Source organism: Orbicella faveolata, unplaced genomic scaffold (assembly GCF_042242905.1).
Source record: "Orbicella faveolata isolate gen_17 unplaced genomic scaffold, um_ofav_v1 contig_47, whole genome shotgun sequence".
Classification (NCBI taxonomy): domain Eukaryota; kingdom Metazoa; phylum Cnidaria; class Anthozoa; order Scleractinia; family Merulinidae; genus Orbicella; species Orbicella faveolata.
In genome coordinates, this window is record NW_028301577.1 from 15478020 (window position 1) to 15497767 (window position 19748).

Below are 19748 nucleotides of genomic sequence, written 5' to 3' on the forward strand. Positions count from 1 at the left end.
GAATGGTGGGACTGGCAGAGGGGGTTGTTGGAACACAAATTTCTGGGTAAAGAGGTAGTGGTTTGGGGGATGGGCAGTGTGATTCTCCTGGGCACACTGCCAAGAATCTCTGTTATTTTTTAATGGAGCTTGTCAGTGGTTATATCCTAGAGATAGAGGTCAGAGACAAGCGGCATGTTAGTTTGGCCTCTAGTAACATGGAAAAGCAAGCACTTCAAAATGCTCTTCAGAATTTGCAAGTGTCCTTAAATATTGTTGAGGTTGTCACTGATGCCTCATCTACAATCAAGCAATTACTTGGTAAGCATTACTGTACTTTGTAATGTACCCTTAGGGCAGAACAAAAAGCTCAAATCCACTTTCCCAGTGGGACATCAAATTCCTCTTGCTCCCACTATATTTTTGCAGGAACTGAGGTGTTCTAGGCAACTGAGGCCTATTTCTTTAACTCACCAGTGCAGTGATAATATTTTGTAATTAATCACTTACATTACAACAGTTACATTACTCAACTTACAATAAGGTGCTTAGACTAATTACAATAGAAGTATACAATATTTACATTAAAAACGTTTTTTGTTACACTACACCGTGACGCATACTGCACAGATGTGCAGATGCCCAATTAACTCCCTTACAAGTTTAAATAACAAACTAAATGGTAGAAAAAATTATTTAACCTAACAATTATCCTGCGGACTTCCATAACTTTCCTTGAATTAAATGTATATAAATTATAAATTAAGCTCCCATCTTTTATAAAAATTGCGAAGCTTTCGGTTCTTTATAGCAATTATTTTTTCAACTTCTTGTTTACTGAGTACACAGTAGTATTGCTTATTTTACTGTGGCAGTTGATTGAAAAAATGTTTAATGCCAGAATCAGTAATAACCCTAAAGCAAGTGTGAGACATTTGTGTATTGGAAATCTGATTTGCAATGTTTATGTCGAAAAAATCATGTTATGTTCATGTACTGTAGGTTGCTCATCTAAAGGATATGGAAAAAATTCAAGCATGGGCTGATCACATCATCCTCCACTTCTGGCACTGTGCCAACATCTGCAAAGCCAGTGAAACAACTACTGATGATGATGTCTTGGAAATAATGAAGGTATAACAAGTGTTCATGGCAGACAAAACACTTGAAAAGGAATTGCAGTGTGCAGCTTAGGCTTTCACTGGTTTTCTGTTATTATATTTCATTGTTTATCATTTGCCTTGTACAGAGTACTTGGTTTGGACTACTCCACCATGTTTGTGATGTACATGATTGGAGTGGGGGTGCTTGCGACCAAAGGGAGTTGGAGGACCATTGGCTTCCTTGGTTTGATCGGCAGGATAAAGACTTCAAAGCCCTAGAGAAAATTGCTCTTGATCCCCTGATTCTTGATAATCTGTTTATTATATATGCCAAAATTTACAAAATAATTAGAATGATATTCAACAAAGTATGAAAGAGACTCTGGCTTAGTGACACACATTCTAGGGAAGAACAAAATTTTATTTCAGTCTATACGTTTGGACAGCACTAAATTTGGGATGGGGACATGGAATATCCAAAATGCATGATATTGTGAGCAAATCTTAGAAGATGCAAACACATTGAAACTGATCTTATCAACACAACCAATATCCGAGCAGTTTTCAATTGAGTGTTGCCACTATGGTCAACCAAAACAGACAAAAACAATCTAATGAACCCCTCATAAGTCGAAGGAAATACATGTCGCTGGAAAAAAAAACAAAGCATATGTGAACAAGACACTTGTTTTTTGATTTACTTATGATTAGCTGACAAAGTGGTCAAGGTTTTTGGACATAGTAGTACAAAACTAACTGCAACAGAAAATTACTTTTGACACTGAAATAAATACTGCGCCATATTTTCAACCCTTGCACGCCAATAAAACAAATCCAACCCTCCATTCAATGCATTTTCTCACAAATAATATATAAGCAATGGCCCATTTCCAATAAGCTATTTTCCTTTGTTTCAAGATGAGTCTTGATGCACAACCTTTCATATGGAAATTATTTTTCCTTGTACACCTATTGTCTTTCAAAACCAACTCATTTCCATCTGAAAATGTGAGCACCAGGACTCATTGTGAAACAGAGGTAGAAGGAACTTGGAAGTGGCTTATTGCAGCCTGCTGTTGATTACTCTTGCCCAAATCCCATGTAAACACCGGTCTGGGAAGGATGATGCCCGCGAATAGTTTTCATGACACACGAAGGGCATACCTTCCGTTTACCCTTCCCCAGGTACCCATAACGGTCCAGGACATATTGCCTCTAACCAGCCTTCCTGAATGATCTGGTACTGTTATCCTCTGGTCATTCTGGATATTTCCCCTATTATGGATGGTAAGTTTCTGAAATCTTGTGTGCATAGTTACGCATCTTCGCTGCCCACAGCACTTATTTTCTACTTCTTGAGGCATAATTGTGCACATACCACACTTGCACCATGATGGTGAAGAACTACCTGCAGGGGATGGGCCTGGTTCAGGGCTAGCTGCTGCAGTTGCAGTTGGAGTGAGCTCTGTGGCAATTGAAGATGGAGCCAAATTTGTGGATTCATTTTCATCACCATCTATGTCATCCTCAGCAATGAGTAGACCATGGATATAGTCCATGCTGCCAACTCCCTGGCATAGACTCCTTATGCACAGCTTCCTCACCATAGGCTCGTTTAGTGTTTGAATGAACTCCTGAAAATAAATGCCTTTCATGAGAACCAATCAAACTGTTGGTTTATGAAAATTATAACAATACAAGAGTCAAGAATAATTATAACGCAAAATAATACAGATATTTCTTTGAAGAATATCAATAAGCTGTCTAATGATGTGTTCCTTTTCAGTGAAAAAGAATTTTAGAGCAGTCATCACTGTTCTTTTGAGATAGAAACAACCAGTAAGTAATAAAGATAATAATCCCTCCCTCAACATTATCAGAACAGAACACTGGATTTCAACAACACCCTCTTACCTTCACATCATTATTCTCTTTTATTCGTTCCTCCTCTTCACTGGGCCTATTTGTTGCATTGCTATAGGGCTGGGCAGACCTCACTTGCTGGGTAGCAGGATGAGCCACTGGAGTAGAATTGCTTTTACCAGGCTAGAATATACAAGATATCAAACCTAACTATGTGCTCAATACATTTACAGAATCCAGTTCTACTGTAAACCAGTCGAAATAAAATAGTGGGTGCATTTCGATAAAAATGAAATACCTAAAAATAACGGGTCACAAAAACAATTCAGCTATGAATACAACTGGTTTTCAATTGGCAAACAGTTTGCACAGGAAGGTGAGTTACCATGCAGCATACTAGTACAACCAACAAGCCAACATGCTAAAAAATAGACACACGAAATAGGTTACAATTATTCTTTAGAGTGGTAATTTACTCATACCAATAATTCATACAGGCACCAGAAATCCACAGTACCTTGTTTTTGCAAGGCTTTGCTGTCGAACCACATGTGCATCATTCACCACAAGTAACACCTTCACCTTTGCAAGGACAACCTCGATTAGTTTCTCTTGACCTTTTTGTAGGGCATGTACTCTTGCATGAGCAAGAGACATGGCTTTCCTGCAAGGTATATTACATTTGTTGTAAGTTATGGTTGCCTTTTACATCAAAAACGAAAAAACTCACAAGTAAAATTTGTCAAGTTTATAAGAAGCTCGAATGAAACTTACCGTAGTGGCATCTTCTCCGGCTTCACTGTCCATGTTATTAAAAAACAAAAACTACAGTAAAATATCTTGGAGAAAAAGCAAAATTGGGACCGAGAAGTAAAGAATCGCTGTTATTCCAAAGGGAATTTTTGAGTATATTGCCGTGAATAACATGCCAGTGCAAAATTCAAGATGGAGTGTTCAAAAAATTCTCTCAACCTAGCACATGCCCAGCCATGACACTGTTGCTTTAAGCCCAAATGTTTCAGTTGCACTCTGTTACATCTTAGCTCTGAATTACCACCAGCCATCTTTACTACAAATGACCATGGCTGCTAGTTTCTTCTCTTACTTCTGCTTGAACCAAGGTCTTGGTTGGCAATATTATTGGGACACAGACACCTCCTGACCTGGTACTAGTTAGTAGAGTTCACATGGGATCTTCCTGTTATACTGCTGTTTCTGGGCATCTTGTCAGTGTTCTTCTTTCACTGCAACATAGTTGCATGCAATCTCTTAGGTAGCTTAGCTGGCAAGGGAAGGTCGCTGTCAATAGGTGTGGTTTGATACAGTAGAAGTGCAAGATAAATTGTGTCTTGTCCTGCAATTCCTGACTTCTTTCACAAGTTCTTTTCTGTCTTTGCAATCCACTCCATGAATCTGTTGCGTTTTAGACACGGAGGAGAACTGGTAATGTGACTAATACTTCACTGTTCGTAGCATGCAGTAAACTCTCTACTGCTATTTCAAGGTCCACTGTCAGTAACAATTGAAAATGCTCTGGTATCACAAGTTCCGCAAAGATTGACTAAAGGGGATTGACTATACAAGCAGATTTCGTTGACTTCAGCTTCTTCAAGACAGGGTATTTGCAGTAGTAGTGTGCAACTAGAAGGTATTGAGCACCATGGTAGTCAAGCAAATTACATCCAAGCTTCTGCCATGCAAAACTGGGCACACTGTAAGGGTGTAGTGCTTTTTTCGGCTGTTTGGTGGAGTGGCATGGTTGGCTATCAGTGTGCTTTGATATACCTTGCCAGCTGCAGATTTTACTTCTGCGTATAAGAGACACTTCGGTTTCCATGAGTCCTGTGGGTAGAGCTTACCAGGAATCAAGAGGCATTGCTGCTAAGAATTATGCATCAGTCATGTTTTGCCTCATAAATAATATATAAAGATGAGCCGTGTGCCATCTGCAGTACCACTTGGTCCATCCAGCCTATTGAAGACCATGTTCATTTCTCTTAAAAATATCTCCACTCCTTGTAAGACTAAATGGAACCCTTGCCCATCTGTACTTTACCCAGGAAAAGTTAAAAGTAAAATTACAGTCTACTGCTACCAGGGCTCAAAACAATTTTCCGACTGTGGCTGGTCATGTTGACCAGCCAAAGTAATTGTAGCCCAGTCACGTCTCGTTTCTGAGCGGTCAAAATATTTTTAAAAAATTTAAGTAATGTTGGCCTAATTAAACCCACAAATACAATTTGTTTGTTCCAGTCGTTGTTAGACCATCGAAAGATTGGCATAATACAAAGTTAAGAAACTTCCCAACACTTGCTGTGTAACTGTAGCTGTATTCGTAGTAATGCAATCATTTGTTGTGTGTTTACACGGGTGAAAATCGCGGAAACAGAAACTTCTTCTTCAGCTATATTTGTTTACCCAGTTATTTCTGAAGCCCAAAATTAGGATCTGCTGATGCATGTTTGGTTTCATTTACGTTTTGATGGACATAAATACTTGGTAGAACATCAAAACAACAGCCCATGGAATTCAATATACCAATCGAAAAATTCGAAGTTTCATCAAATACGCATCCATTCAATACTTTTTCTTTGGCAGGTGGCAAGAATGCCACTGACAGTGTGCCACTTCAATGAGCAGCTGTGCCCTACCAAGACTATCTTTGGTTAAGTTTTAAACTTTTCGATGTGACTAAAATTAAGTTCTTAAGTGTAAGCCATAAAAAAATCTAAACTCTGTTGAAGTCATATTAGAGAGAGTTTTTGTTCACAAAGAACTAATGACCATCATTGGGTAGATTTTACCACTGATAGCAGGTAGATTTTGGTCATGTGCTAAGTAACGAAATATGAGTGTCTCGAATTTCATCGCACCGGTATCGCGGAGGTCACGGGTTCGAATCCTGTTGAAGCCCTGATTTTTTTCAGGCTTCTTCCTTCCAATTGCTTAAATTGGAAAATTTACTGCGATAATCAATCTTCACTTTCATCTACTACCGCAGTTCAAATATGAATTATTTCATATATACTTCACATCATTTCACTCCTCACGGGAAGATATGAACTCAATTAATTGACCTCGCTCCCAATGTGTGGCTTCATAGCTCAGTTGGTAGAGCATCGCACCGGTATCGCGGAGGTCACGGGTTCAAATCCCGTTGAAGCCCTGATTTTTGTCAGGCTTCTTCCTTCCAATTGCTTAAATTGGAAAATTTACTGCGATGATCAATCTTCACTTTCAGATACAGATACTGATCAGGTGTTCGGTTTTTTTGTTGGGACATAATTATTTTCATCTGTTTTGTAACTACAGTAATTTTTATTGGTTGGTTCTAAATTAGATACTGGGTTCGTGCTCAAAGTTACATTTACGGCTCGATGGAAACAAAGCAGGCTGCAAAATGCATGTTTTGATATCCCAGAGTCCCATAGTGTCTAAGTTGGAGACAACTTGACAATTGAGCAAAAGGTTTTGTTTTGGTGTCTTGTTCATCAATTTCTGTGCATTGAAAGTGAAAGAAATGACAAATATCTTGAGATCTGTAGAGCAATACCTTTGAAATACGTGCCAACAAAGAGAGGTGCTCTGTGACAAGAGTGTGACAGTTAGACAAATCTAAAGTCACAAAAAGCTGAACCTGATCGGATTCCCTTTGCCGTATGGAAAACCTCTGCTGTTCAAAAAAGGCTGAATAGTCTTGGATTGTGAATTGAAAACTTCTGCCATCCTAACAGATGAAATTTTTTTTCGAACGGATGGCAGCAGTTGTTTGAACAGCTGAATTTTTTCTGAACGGATAACTCCAGCTGTTCAAATGGCATTCCTATTGATCTTGAATGCATGACACTGACAAACAGCAAGCAAACGATTTTTAGCCATTTGAACAGATACCAGTTGATGTATGTTTTCCTGTGAGAGGTCATAATACAAAAGAGATTAAAAATCTAAGATTTACAGTTGAGGATTTGATTGTTTATTCAAGAATGAACAACGTGGCCATCTCAACATGACATGACCGGTCAACACAACCGGCAAGTGAAGTTTTTGGCTGGTCAAGTCACCATTCTGGCCAGACATTGTCTGTTGACCGGCCGTTATTTTGAGCTGTGTGCTACCCTCCTCTACTTTCAGTTATGCATCTTAGATTACAATGGGGTAGATACAAAAGTGGGTTGTTCTTGCAAAGTAGGGCTTGCACTTGATGGCTTTGTTCTGGTATCAAGGGTCTAAACACAAGCAAATTGACCCTCTGGGGTGTTTTGGTACAACAGTCAAGTTAGCACATGGTTTCTACTCAATATGAACCTCAGAAAGGATTCCACATTTCTTCAATTGGTCTAGTTCTCCTATGTAGGTTTCATAACAACCAATAAACCTAGTATCTGACATCTCTAACTTAAAAAGTTAACACAAGGCTGGTCTCTCAATGCAAGCACACCTGCATCATTAATAATATACCTATTTTCCTTGTTTAAGAATGTGATACTGATGGTGTCCACTGCAAGGTTGACACTCTGAGGGAGATACAAGATGATAAAACTAGTAAATTATACTATTTATCAGAGAACCCTAAATCTGCCAGACTTCTTCAAGGGAAAGGTTTGTGTGTGACTTGCACAAGAATGCATCCATAATAACTGCAATGTTAAACATGTGAACCTTGCTTTCTCTTTACCTTTACTGAGTTACAAATGTAGTAAAGCCAGCGAGGCATCACACTGTACTAACCTTGTACTAAAATAATTGAATAAATAACAGGCAGATGAAAAAATACTGGAATGTTGTACAGGAATGGGATGCTAGTACTATATGAAAGCTACCCTGAACACAGATTTTTGTTTGGTTGCTCTTAAATAATAAAACAATTTGAAATGGTACTCATTATACATGTATCTTCCTGAATGGATAGAAGCACCATAAGAGTAACTGTGAGTTTGAAATGGTACCCATTATACATGTATCTTCCTGAATGGATAGAAGCACCATAAGAGTAACTGTGAGTGTCTTAATTACCATGATCTGTAGACCCACAGTTAATTCCAAATATATATCATTATCCCTGATCCACCACTAGTTAGAGGCAAGAAACCAAGGTGATCCTTTACAGTGGCAAAACAAACCATTAGGCAAGTGTGTTACCACTAACCCTCCTCATGCCCCTGTTTCTCTGTCATAATTACAAAATTCTAGAAATATCATCTGATAATGAATGTTTCATACATATTCAAGTATTAATTTCTAGACCACCACTTCACATCAAAATTTCTACTCACTAGAAACTGATTCACAGTGCACTGCAATGCCACAAAGTACTTTACCTTTGGCAGGCTTAAAATGTTCTCCTCAATTTCTGTTAATGTCAAAGGTTTTAGCACAGTTGTTACATTTCTTTTATTTTCTCTTTGAATGCTGACAGCTTCAGACTGTCCACCTTCAAGTAAACCTGTACAATGTGATATTAAAAGTGATGTAAATAGAAGCATCATAAATGAGTGATAACTGCTTGCATATTCTACCTTGCAAAGCCAAGGAAGCACTATATCGTGCTTTTATTTTACCTTGCTTTGATTTTTGTAGCCAGATATGGCACCACTGTGGAGCCAGGAACACTAAGGAACCGGAAAGGTTAAATCAGTGTATAACTCCCTCTGGCTACCTAAATATGCTATTACTTGTTAAAAACAAGTAGTATTAATGAGCAAGTATGCTTTTCTTATTATTCAGTAATCAATCCATGATTAGGGGAGTAAGAAAATAATTGTCTTATTCTTAAATAGTAAAACACTAAAAAATATATACATTAAATAATTATAACAACTAATTTCTATTTGAGGTAAAGTAAACTATTTCAAGTATTTTGCTTGCAAAACTTGGAACTCTGTCCCTGAAAACTTTAGAACAGAACCTACTTTGACTGGTTTTAAATGCATCATATAAACAGTCTCCTTTCAGGTATAATTGCTGATTACTACACTAATTATTCATTTTATATATATTTATTATATGGCTAGCTCCATGAGCGGGAAAGATGAATCAAATCCTGCACTGCAATTGGCTACCCGAGCGGGCAAGATGGAGCTGTCTTGCCCACTCGGGACTATCTGCCATGTTCCGCAAGAAAAATTTCCCCAAAAGCCATATAATAAATCCTTTATCGACCAAGCTTCTTCGGTCAAGATGGCTGGATATTGACCTTGTTATTTTTTTTCGAGTTTATGGCCCTCAACTCCGTCTTGGTCCATCAACATGCAAAAAAAACACTTAGCCAATATCCAGCCATCTTGACCAAGCAAGCTTGGTCAATAACATATACATATTATAGCCAAGTAGTATTAGAAGTAGTATTTTTTGTTTTTATATTTGCAATGTTTATTTTCCTCAAAGATATTAGTTTTTTAGCTCTCTGTAAATTCGAGTCAAAATAAAGTTATGTATGTATCAGTATGTATGTTAGTGGCCAGACTGGTGACCAAGCATGAAAGGTTAATTGCTACTGCATCAAATTAAGTTGCATTGGCAACCCCATAGGTTGCAGTGTCAACCTGTGCAAAATTTTTACAGAGATTTTGCTGAGCTCTCGGTCATCTTGCTGAGAATGGTGAGATCTCACTGAGACTGGAGAGATCTTGCTGAGATTGGAGAGATCTCACTGAGATTTATGAGATCTTGCCATGATGTTTGTGGGTTTCTTAATCTCCACGATCGCACCAAGATTTCCTACATCTTGCAGGCCAGCAAACGCCTTGCTCAAGTTGAAGAAGGGCAAAAACAGAACGAATTAGAGCTGGAAAGAATAACCACTGAACTTCAACAGGCCAAACAGCGGGCTGAGGAAGCACGAAAGGTGGCTTCTCTGAATCAACAGAGAGCAGATGCGGCAGAGCGAGAAACTGGCCTGCGCGATAAGGATGACATTTTGCTGGGCATCTCCCATTCCCCTGATTTACAGTATGAGAAGAGTGCTTATGAGCCTGGCCAGTACCATGGAAGACTGGTACAAAGGAGCTTACTCATCAAATTGAAGGGTGTAGATCTTCCCAAGTTTTCAGGAGAAGATAAAGCTGACTACAAGCCTTGGAGGGCAGCCTTTATGTCTATTGTTGATGTAATGGATATTCCCGTTGGAGAAAAAGTGTCAAGACTTCAAAGCAGTTTGACTAGAAAGGCCCTGGCATTGGTTAAAGACCTGGGATACTCTGTTAATGCTTATGAAAGAGCAAAAGAAAAACTCGAAAGGAAGTATGGAGGAGAGAGGCATTTACAGATTAAACACCTGACTGTTCTGCGTGGCTGGCAAAAAGTGTGACCCTGAAATCTGGAGGATATGGAGAACTTTCAAGGTATACTCGCAAGAGTTTGCATAGCACTGAAAGACTGAGGGCCAAGTCAAGAGCTTCAAGGACACAATCTTAGTCTCACAGCAAAGGAGAAGCTTTTGGAGGATGATGTGCAGGCATACAAGCATTGGCCAATTGATCATTCTCTGGAGGACAGCTTCGAGTCACTTATAGAGTGGGTAGAGATCCAGGTTCAAATCATGGAAGAGGCAAGGGAAGAGACGAGTGGATTTTGGAAAAGAAAATTTGATGGGCCACTGCCAGAAGGAGGTAGAAATGGTTTTCAAGGCAACCGAGTCCGTGGCAGAACCTTTACCACCAAATCAAAGTCAAGAAGCTGTGTCATCGACACATGTAAGCAGAACCATCCACCGTGGGTTTGTAAAGCCTTTAAGGGGCTACCTGTTAACTAGAGAAAGGAGCTAATTGGAAATTCCAATCGCTGTTACCGTCGTCTAGCTGCTGGTCATCACAGTAAGGAATGCCCTAATGTGAAGCGATGTGGAGTTGACCGATGTTTGAGTACCAACCACAGCTGCTATCTTCATAAAAGCACTTCCCATCATTTCACAGACTGATCACAAGGCCAACTAAATGTGAATGCCTCACCGTTCCGACCAGAAGAGCAGCCAAACCCAAAACCAAGAACTCAGCAGGCTACAGGAGCAAGCACCCGTGACCCGGCACCAGTTAACCTTAACCCTCGAGAGCAGACACACAATACTAGCCATGTTGAACATGTGTCATTGATGATTCTTCCAGCTATGATCAGTAACGGGAATAAAGAACTGAGGGTGAATGTCATGCTAGACCCATGCTCCACAAGTTCCTACATCTCTAAGGATGCTGCCGAAGAGTTCGAGTTACAAGGACAAGAGCTGACTCTTACGATTGCAGGAACAGGAGGGACAGAAGTTAACAAGCAATCACGCAGGGTTGAACTGACAGTAACAAACCTAGCTGGTAAATTTTCAAGTCCTTTGCAAGATCATGTCCTTGACAACATTGCTGGCGACACTCCAGCTATTCACTGGTCAGAGCTGAAAGATAAGTGGCCTCACCTTCACCAAGTGCCATTCGAAAGTGTATCAAGGAGGCACCAGATTGATGTGATGATTGGAAGTGACCATCCAGTCTTTCATCATGTGTTAAAGAAAGCTTGCGGTGATCAACCAAATGATCCCTTTGCATGTTTGACAAATTTGAGCTGGGTGTGCTTTGGTCCCACATTGGTAGAAGAGTTTCGGCGCGACACTCATTCCCACTTCACACGCACATGCTGCAGTGGTCAAGTCAACAAGCCACATTCACCTGATGACATTCTGCGTGCATTTTGGGAGCTCGAATCACTGGGGATCATGAACAAACCTGAACAACGAATGACAGCAGAAGAGGGAGCAGCAATTGCTCAAGTATCAGAGATGTTGGAGGTCAGGAAAGGGCGATACAGAATTGGAATCCCCGGGAAAGAAGGCGATCCAAAGTTAACTAACAATTATGAGGTAGCTCTCGTGCGACTCAAGAGCCAGGAAAAGTCCCTCAAACGAAAAGGCCCAGAGGTTATGGAAGCCTACAACAAGATCTTTTAAGATTACAAGAGGAAGGACTACGTTCGTCAAGTACCCAAATCTGGAGTTGTAGAACAGTGGTTCCCGCCTCACTTTCCGGTAGTCAAAGACAGAGTTACGACAAAAGTTCGTGTAGTCTTTGACACTGTAGCGAAGCATGATGGAAAGAGTCTGAATGACACCATGTGGCCGGGGCCAAAGCTTCAAACAGAACTGGTTGGTGTGTTGACACATTTTCGTCAGGTGCCCGTAGCCCTGTCAGCTGGCATTTCTGAGATGTTCTTGCAAGTTGAATTGCAAGACAAAGACCATCCATTTCACCGGTTCCTGTGGCGTGATTTCGACACTTCAAGAGAGCCTGACTAGTATGAGTTTCAGCGTCTATTGTTTGGAAATACTACTTCGCCATTTTGTTCTCAGTATGGCCTTCAGACCCATGCCAAGACACAAGCTTTGGAGTTTCCTGAAGCAGCAAGCACTGTTGAAGACTCTATGTATGTAGATGATGTACTAGACTCCTGTGAGACAGTGGAAAGTGCTCAACACCTGCGTCAGCTGTCTGTTTATTGGCCATGGCAGGCTCCAAGTTAAGGAAGTGGTTCTCCGAAGTATCAGTAGTAATTGAAGATATCCCAAAGGAAGATCAGCTACCCACCTTGGAGTTAGACAAAGATAACGTGCTAAACCCCAAGACTCAAGGAGTTATGTGGGAAGCCAAAAGAGATGTCTTTACGTTCCAAGTGCAACAACCACTTGTGGACAACAAACCACCCACCAAGCAAAATGTACTTAGTGCCATAGGCAGCCTGTTTGACCTGCTTCAGTTCGTGGCACCATTCATGGTGAGAGAAAAGGTCCTTATGCAGGAGATATGGATGGCTGGTGTGGACTGGAATGATGAGTAACCGGAGAACTTACAAACCAAGTGGGAGAAGTGGGTATTGGAGCTCCCACAACTGTCAAATGTTGCTGTTCCTCATTATCTGAGTCGAGCGAACCCAGAGAACATTGAACTACACCTATTCTCAGATGCATCTAATGATGCCTTTGCATCTGTTGCCTATTTAGTCTCTCGATACCAGGAGAGCAGTCCCTCCTCGTGCCTTATTGCATCAAAGTGTCATGTATCTCCAGTGAGGGCTATGACAATTCCCCCCCCCCCACCCTAGAGCTTATGGGTGCTGTCCTTTCAGGTCGACTAGCCCAGAACATCCTGAAAGTGATCACCGTGGACAGAACCACCTCCTGGACTGACTCAGAAAATGTATGGTATTGGGTTCCCAATCAAAGCCACAAGTTCAAACCATTTCTTGCCAACTGAACTGGTGAAATTCAGCAAACAACAAGTCCTGAGCAGTGGCGACATGTACCAGGAATGGTCAACCCAGCAGATCTGCCAACAAGGGGGCTTTCTGCTGTTACCTTAGCTGAGAGTGAAGTTTGGATGGAGGGGCCAGCCTTTCTTAAAGATGATGAGTCAACCTGACCAGCAGCTCCACCCCCGGAGACAACACTAAGAAGACTGAGCACTGTGAAAGACGGACAACAGCCGGAGCACACATGACCAGGAGCCATGCCATTGTGATTATTAACCCAACCAAATTCTCAAGCCTCAAGCATCTGGTTCATGTGACAGGATGGGTTCAGCGATTCCTGACCAACTGCAGAATTCCAATGAATTTACGAAAAGACCGCATCCTCCTGCCTACCGAGACATCAGAAGCAGAGACCTTCTGGATCAAGCAAGCTCAAGCCCAAGCCTTCCCGGGCTGGAGAAAACGAAGGGTCGTTGACTCGACTGAACCCTAAGAATGACAGTGATGGGTTGCTTCAGATGGATGGATGCTTTCGTTTTGCAGATGAACTTCCATACAGCACAAGACACCCTATCCTCCTACCAAAGGACCACCTGTAACGAGACTAGTTGTCGTTGACGCCCATGAAAGGCTTGGCTATGGGGCTGGAGTTAAGCAAGTTCTGACCAAGTTACGAAGTTGTTTCTGGATTGTAAAGAGAAGGTGCATGGTGTGAAGAGTAACCGAGGCTTGTGCTGAATGTCGACATTGTTTTACCAAAAAGATAGGCAATCAGATGATGGCCCCCCTACCCAAATCAAGATTACAGTCTTCACTACAGGCATTTGAAAAAGTTGGTGTTGATTATGGAGGTCCATTCTTGACAAAACAAGGACATGGTACGACAAGAGCCAAGCATTACCTGTGTCTTTTCACTTGCCATACAACCCGAGCTGTGCATTTGGAAATGTTGTACTCATTAGACACTGACTCGTTTATTAATGCATTTACCCGGATGACATCAAGGACGGGAACACCAACCTACGTTATTTCTGACAATGGAACCAAGTTCGTTGGAGCAGAGCCTGAACTGCGGGAGTTGGTGGAGGCCCTTGATGCAGACAGAATTATGCAAGATAGCAGCAAATATCACCCCATTTTGGTGGTGTATTTGAGGCATTGATCAAAAGTGCAAAGAAAGCAATCAAAGCCATCCTTGGAGACACAGATGTTACCGACGAAGAGCGTCACAAGGCCATCTGTGGCGCAGAACAATTGTTGAATTCCCGACTAATAACTTATGTCAGTTCAGATCCCAATGACCTCTTGCCACTCACTCCAAGCCACTTCCTTGTCAGAGAGATTGGAGGACCGTTTGTCCATGAAGCACTTGACCACAAGCAAACCTACAACACCAGGAAAGGGTGGCACCACATGCAGTAACTTCTAGGACAGTTCTGGAAATGTTGGAGACAAGAGTTTCTGCCCAGCCTTAATGTTAGAAAGAAATGGTTTCATGCAAGACACAGCTTGAAGGAAGGTGATGTTGTACTGATTGTGGAGTCAAATGCCAGCAGAGGAGAGTGGCCTCTTGGTGGTGTAATTGAAGCATACCCTGGGGATGACAGTCTAGTGAGGAGTTGTAAAAAGTCAAGACGAAAAACAAGGAGTACTTGTGTCCTGTTCATTGCCTGGAGTATGTGGAAGACAGTGCTGAAGAATGAAAGTCATTATAATTAAACGTTTGACCGCGATACTGAAATTGCATCTGATAGATAAAGTGACAGTCGTTGATGTTTTCATATCTAGAACTTTGTTAGGAGCATTGATTAGACAAGATGATTTGAATTTTTGAACTTTATTGAGAAACAGTCTATCCTCCCCCATGCAGTTTGGATTTTATGCATGTTTTTAGCCAGCGAATGCATCAATTGCATTCGGGAGGGGGATGTTAAGAATCGAAAAATTGTAATAATTTAGCCACTTAATGATTTACTTGTTGCCCTAGTGATTTTGACGAATTTACCACTTCGTTGTATCGCTGGCACATTTTCACGTGTATTAAGACGAAGGATTTGTGAGACCTCATGGTTCATTCGGACGTGAAATTAAAAGCTAACCTGAATTGCTCTGTGTGACAACTCCTTTGGATATTGACTGTTCTACTGATTGGGAACAAAGAGACCTATGCTAATCCCTTTTTACCAGACATAACTAATCGGTGACATCAATGACATCAATGAAATCAATGAGTAATCAATAGGTAATCGATAGGTAATCAGTTGATTAGTCATTGATTATTGCCAATGATCAACGAGTAATCGATGACTAATCGATGGGCCACAAAATTTTTGGTCATCAATTAGTCATCGATTGCATTGATTAGTCATTGATTGCATTGATTAGTCATTGATTTCATCCATTACTCATCGATATCATCTCATGGCTGCAAACGTATTTGGCGAAGAAAAACAAAATTAAAACCACTTAAATGTAAACAGTAGTGGTTCTAAAACAACTCTTAAAAGATAAAGGAATCGCGTTTAGCTCAAAGGCCAAAAAATCGGAACTTGTACAAATATTCACTACTCAAGCTGGTGCTTATATCGGATGTTTCCCTAAGCCGAAGCAGTTTTACTTTGCTGAGAAACACCCACAAAAAAAATTGATAACCACATAGTCAATTCTTGTCAGCGTACTTGTTAGTTTCAATTTCAGACTGGTTGGTTACTGTTCAGTTGTTTTGTTATTAAATAAAGAGTTGGGTAAAGTGAATTATTGCACAATTGAGAATCATCTGTATTTGTGATTAGCACTTTGCGTCTCGACATCATCAACAGGAACTTCAGATACAAGGAAAAATGCGTCTAACACAGATAAAAGAATCACAAACGAAAAAAAAGGTACAAGAAAGCAAGTGTCTTTTGTGCGCAGTATAATAGTCAATGAGTAATCAATTACATCAATGAGTAATCGATGTCGTTGATGAGTAATCAATAGGCCACAAAATTTTTGGGCCTCGATTACTCATCGATTACTCATTGATCATTGCCAATAATCAATAACTAATCAACTGATTACTCATCGATTACTCATTGATTACCAATTGATGTCATTGATCATCAATTAGTTATGTCTGGTTTTTAAGATAAGAGTTTTGCTGATTGTCTTGAAATTTTGGTTTGTCTTTTAGCCATTATGAGCAGGCTTACTTTTGAGTTACTCAATGACTATTTTAATTCACATTTGGCTTTATAGACAGAGGTAAGACAATTTCACTTCTTTTCCTCGTGCAACAGGGGACAGACAGACAAGTGATCGCAAGAATACTTCCCACCAACACTGTTAACTAAGCAGTGTGATTGGATGTCTTAAGTCATGTGGGATAAAGCACACACCATTCCTCATAGCTGATGTTTGCTTCAGAGTTCTTGCTGTGGGAAATTTGTTAGATGCTCTTGAAAGTATAAAGCACTTAGCTATGACGGAAAGAGCTGCTTTTTTCCAAGAAAAAGAATTACGCCAAAATAATTTCTGATGTTTTCATCACAAATGTGAGTAATCAAAAGAGGATTTGCGGACATCTTGTGAGAGTTTTTTCAAGACTTGTTGAAGAACCCTAATGACTGAAGTCAGTCATGCGCGGAACAATTTTTAGCAAAGTGCAAAACTTGAGCAGTTGATGAAGATAAAACTTTTCGTGGCATTCGCTCTGAGGTAAAGTTGTAGCCAAGCCAAACAAGTTTCCTTCGATTCTTCACAGCTGACAGATCTAGCTTAATTATTCTTATTTACTCGTGGTAAAGGACGATTTGACCCAAGGATAAAGGTCAGTTCTCATGTATTTCTAATGTCAATAATGACGATTTTCCTTTCATAAAATGTACCTAAATGTGAAGTGAAGGTGAAAGTGTCGGATACTGTATAAGCTTTTCTCAACCGTATGTGACCATTTTATCCATCAATAAATCTGGTTGTTTTTGACTCTGTGGAGTCATATTTCAGTGTTTCTTTTGTTTGCTAGAGGCTGTTTCTCTCAATGAATTATGATGTCTACATCTGCGTGTTGACATTTTGATAACTCGGCAAGATTGCCAAGATATTGAATTGAGATCTCGCCGGCCAAAAACGTGCTGCAATTCTCAGCAAGATCTCGGTCAAAGTTTTGGTGGGGAAGCTGTCTAAAATCATGAAAATATGGTATCAGCAGAAACTACAAGTAGTTACAGGGGTAGAAGAGATTTTGACTGTTGGTTGATAACTAGTGTGCTAGTGAAGAAATACATGTACTGTTAAGTGGATATGACACCTAAAACTTACCCTCTAAGAGCAAAACATTCATTTCCTTCACATTCACAGAGGCTTTCTGCAATAAAAAGAGAAAGCAAAAGAGACATGAATGTACATTTATGATAAGTTGTACATAAATACTTCAAGGATCCCATTTAAGTGCTACTATGATCAAATTTTTACCCCTTGTAATTTACTCTAGGAGTATCATAGAGAATTCCACAAAAGGTTTTGGTGTTTCTGTGCGGTATAATTGGTGTTTGTTTGTGGCACCTTCATTATGACTGAAGCAGGATATTTTTATCCCTCATCAACCACATTCTGCCTGTCTTGCTGTACTTCACCTAACAACAGTTTACCTGCTGGTAAACCTGTTAATCTCATGGTAGTCTCAGATTAATTTCAGGTTAATATTAGACCTGTTCATCTAAGGGCAGTAATGGAACAAAAATCACAAAAAACATTTGGATACAAAGCCCATCAAGTGGAAAACCAGGACGTTTTGACATCAGCAGGTGCCTCCACCATATAACAGATGGTGATGAGTTCCAAGCCTCGCTAACAAGGCTTGACCTCTCAAAATACAAGCTTGATCTGGCCTTCTGAGGTATGCAGCAGCATTAGGTCTCACTAACTAGTCCAAAATGGATTTGGCTTTGTATAAACTTCCATTTGTAGTCTCCCATAGTCCCCTCAACTCAGCAGCAGCTAGTGTACTCTTCTTCACATGACCAGCTCTACTTGTCCAGCCGACACTCCAGTTTGCATGTTCCATATTGCATCTCCCAGATTGATGGACAGTGTCACTGGTATATGCTAATACCATCAAGACTGCAGCATTTGTTGTGGAATCTGGTGACTAGTAACCTAGCCCCACTGAGATACTGTTAACCTGCAGTGTGCGTTCGGTGCATGCGTAGAGAAAACAGAAAAACATGCTCAGCAGCACGAGAGACTGCCATGTTGGAACTTTGTACTTGTTGTGTACTCATTGCATTGTCATTAAGTGTTGTCACTGTGTTCTATTCCGTCAGAAGTTTCTGATTCTGTATTAAATTCAGTCTTGTGGCTTATACAAAATAGTGCAAGACCTGGGAATCTATCGTTTCTTCATTGAACACGAGTGACAGTGAACTGATAGCACGTGGACTGGTAGAGCCGTATCTTCAGAAATTCTCAAGTGAGTTGAATTTACAGTTCATTATGACGGATCTAAGCAAACCTGACCAACTTAAGGATTCTCTGAAAATCGCCATCCAAAGGAGAGGTAACGTGCGTCGGATGGTTACTAATGAAAGCAATAAACTCGCTTCAATCTTTGACAAAGCTGACCAAGCCGAGATTGTGGAAGATGACATCGAACATTTGAAAGTTAGTCAACAAAAGCTTTTAAATGCACGACTGGAAATGAGGCAACTGGACAAAGAGATTCAAACCATTCATGTAATACTTGGAGAGGAGGACACAGCAGATCAAGATTTCGTCAATGCAGACAGTATTTCTGATACACATTCAGTCTTGTTGAGACAAATCGACAAAATCCTCCGTCGCGACCAGCAGCTGCAGAGCTCTAAATCTAGCCCACTTGCCGATTCGGGCACCTCCAAACAGCTGAAACATTCTGCACTCAAGTTGCTGAAAATGTCATTGCCAGTCTTTGATGGTGACCAAAGGAAATGGTTTAGCTTCTGGGAAGTTTTCAAGTCCGAAGTGCACAATGTAAAGGATATCTTGAACGTCACCAAGTTCAACTTTCTGAAGGGCCAGTCATCAGAGCAAGTGAAAATGAGAGTGGAAGGTATCATGGCCACCGAAGATAACTACAATTTGCTGGTTGAAACATCACAGGATAATTATGGTGACAAAACTGCCATCAAAAATGCTCATTGTGTTGCTCTCGTTACAATGGTAAAGCCACAGGAAACAGCTCCAGCTTTGTGTACCTTCTATGACAGTCTTATGCGTGACATGAGGTCTCTTGCCACACTGGATCTTCCCACAACCAGGTATGGAGACTTTTATGTTCCAATATTGATTGAAAAGCTCCCAGAAAAGCTAACCAATGTTTTGAAAGAATATCCGTGTGCCAATCCCACCACTGATCAACTAATTGAGATGATACACAATGAAGTTAAAAGGCTGGAGCAAGTTGCCTATATTAGTCATAACAACCAACCATGCAAATCAAAACCTCCACCTCCTCCAAAGCTTCCATGACCCAAGGTTCCTCCTATCAATGGTGTCTTGAGTGAAACAGTTCCACCTGGTACAGCCACTGCACTTCCTGCAGCAGTAAGCCCTTCTGATCAGTCC

General features: G+C 40.5%; 1 protein-coding gene and 1 pseudogene across 10 annotated transcripts in view; both read right to left on the reverse strand.

Annotated features, from left to right (window-relative positions):
- The window catches only part of LOC110064413 (bridge-like lipid transfer protein family member 2), a 257542-nt gene that overhangs the window by 194597 nt on the left and 43197 nt on the right, over positions 1-19748 (reverse strand). For all 9 annotated transcript variants that reach the window (XR_016204073.1, XR_016204074.1, XM_089279154.1 and 6 more), the window contains exons 9-11: positions 17466-17511; positions 8264-8388; positions 7404-7459 (exon numbers count right to left, since the gene is read on the reverse strand). Coding sequence is in view for 7 of the 9 variants with exons in the window: in XM_089279154.1 (XP_089135280.1) it covers positions 7404-7459; positions 8264-8388; positions 17466-17511 (227 nt within the window). In the remaining 2 variants the exon portion in view is untranslated. The remainder of the gene's footprint in view (positions 1-7403; positions 7460-8263; positions 8389-17465; positions 17512-19748) is intronic.
- On the reverse strand, positions 1984-3752 carry LOC149097320 (uncharacterized; annotated as a pseudogene). Its single transcript, XR_016204229.1, has 4 exons — positions 3720-3752; positions 3463-3621; positions 2997-3128; positions 1984-2716 (listed from the first exon to the last, which is right to left on the reverse strand). The product of XR_016204229.1 is annotated as an uncharacterized LOC149097320 (transcript).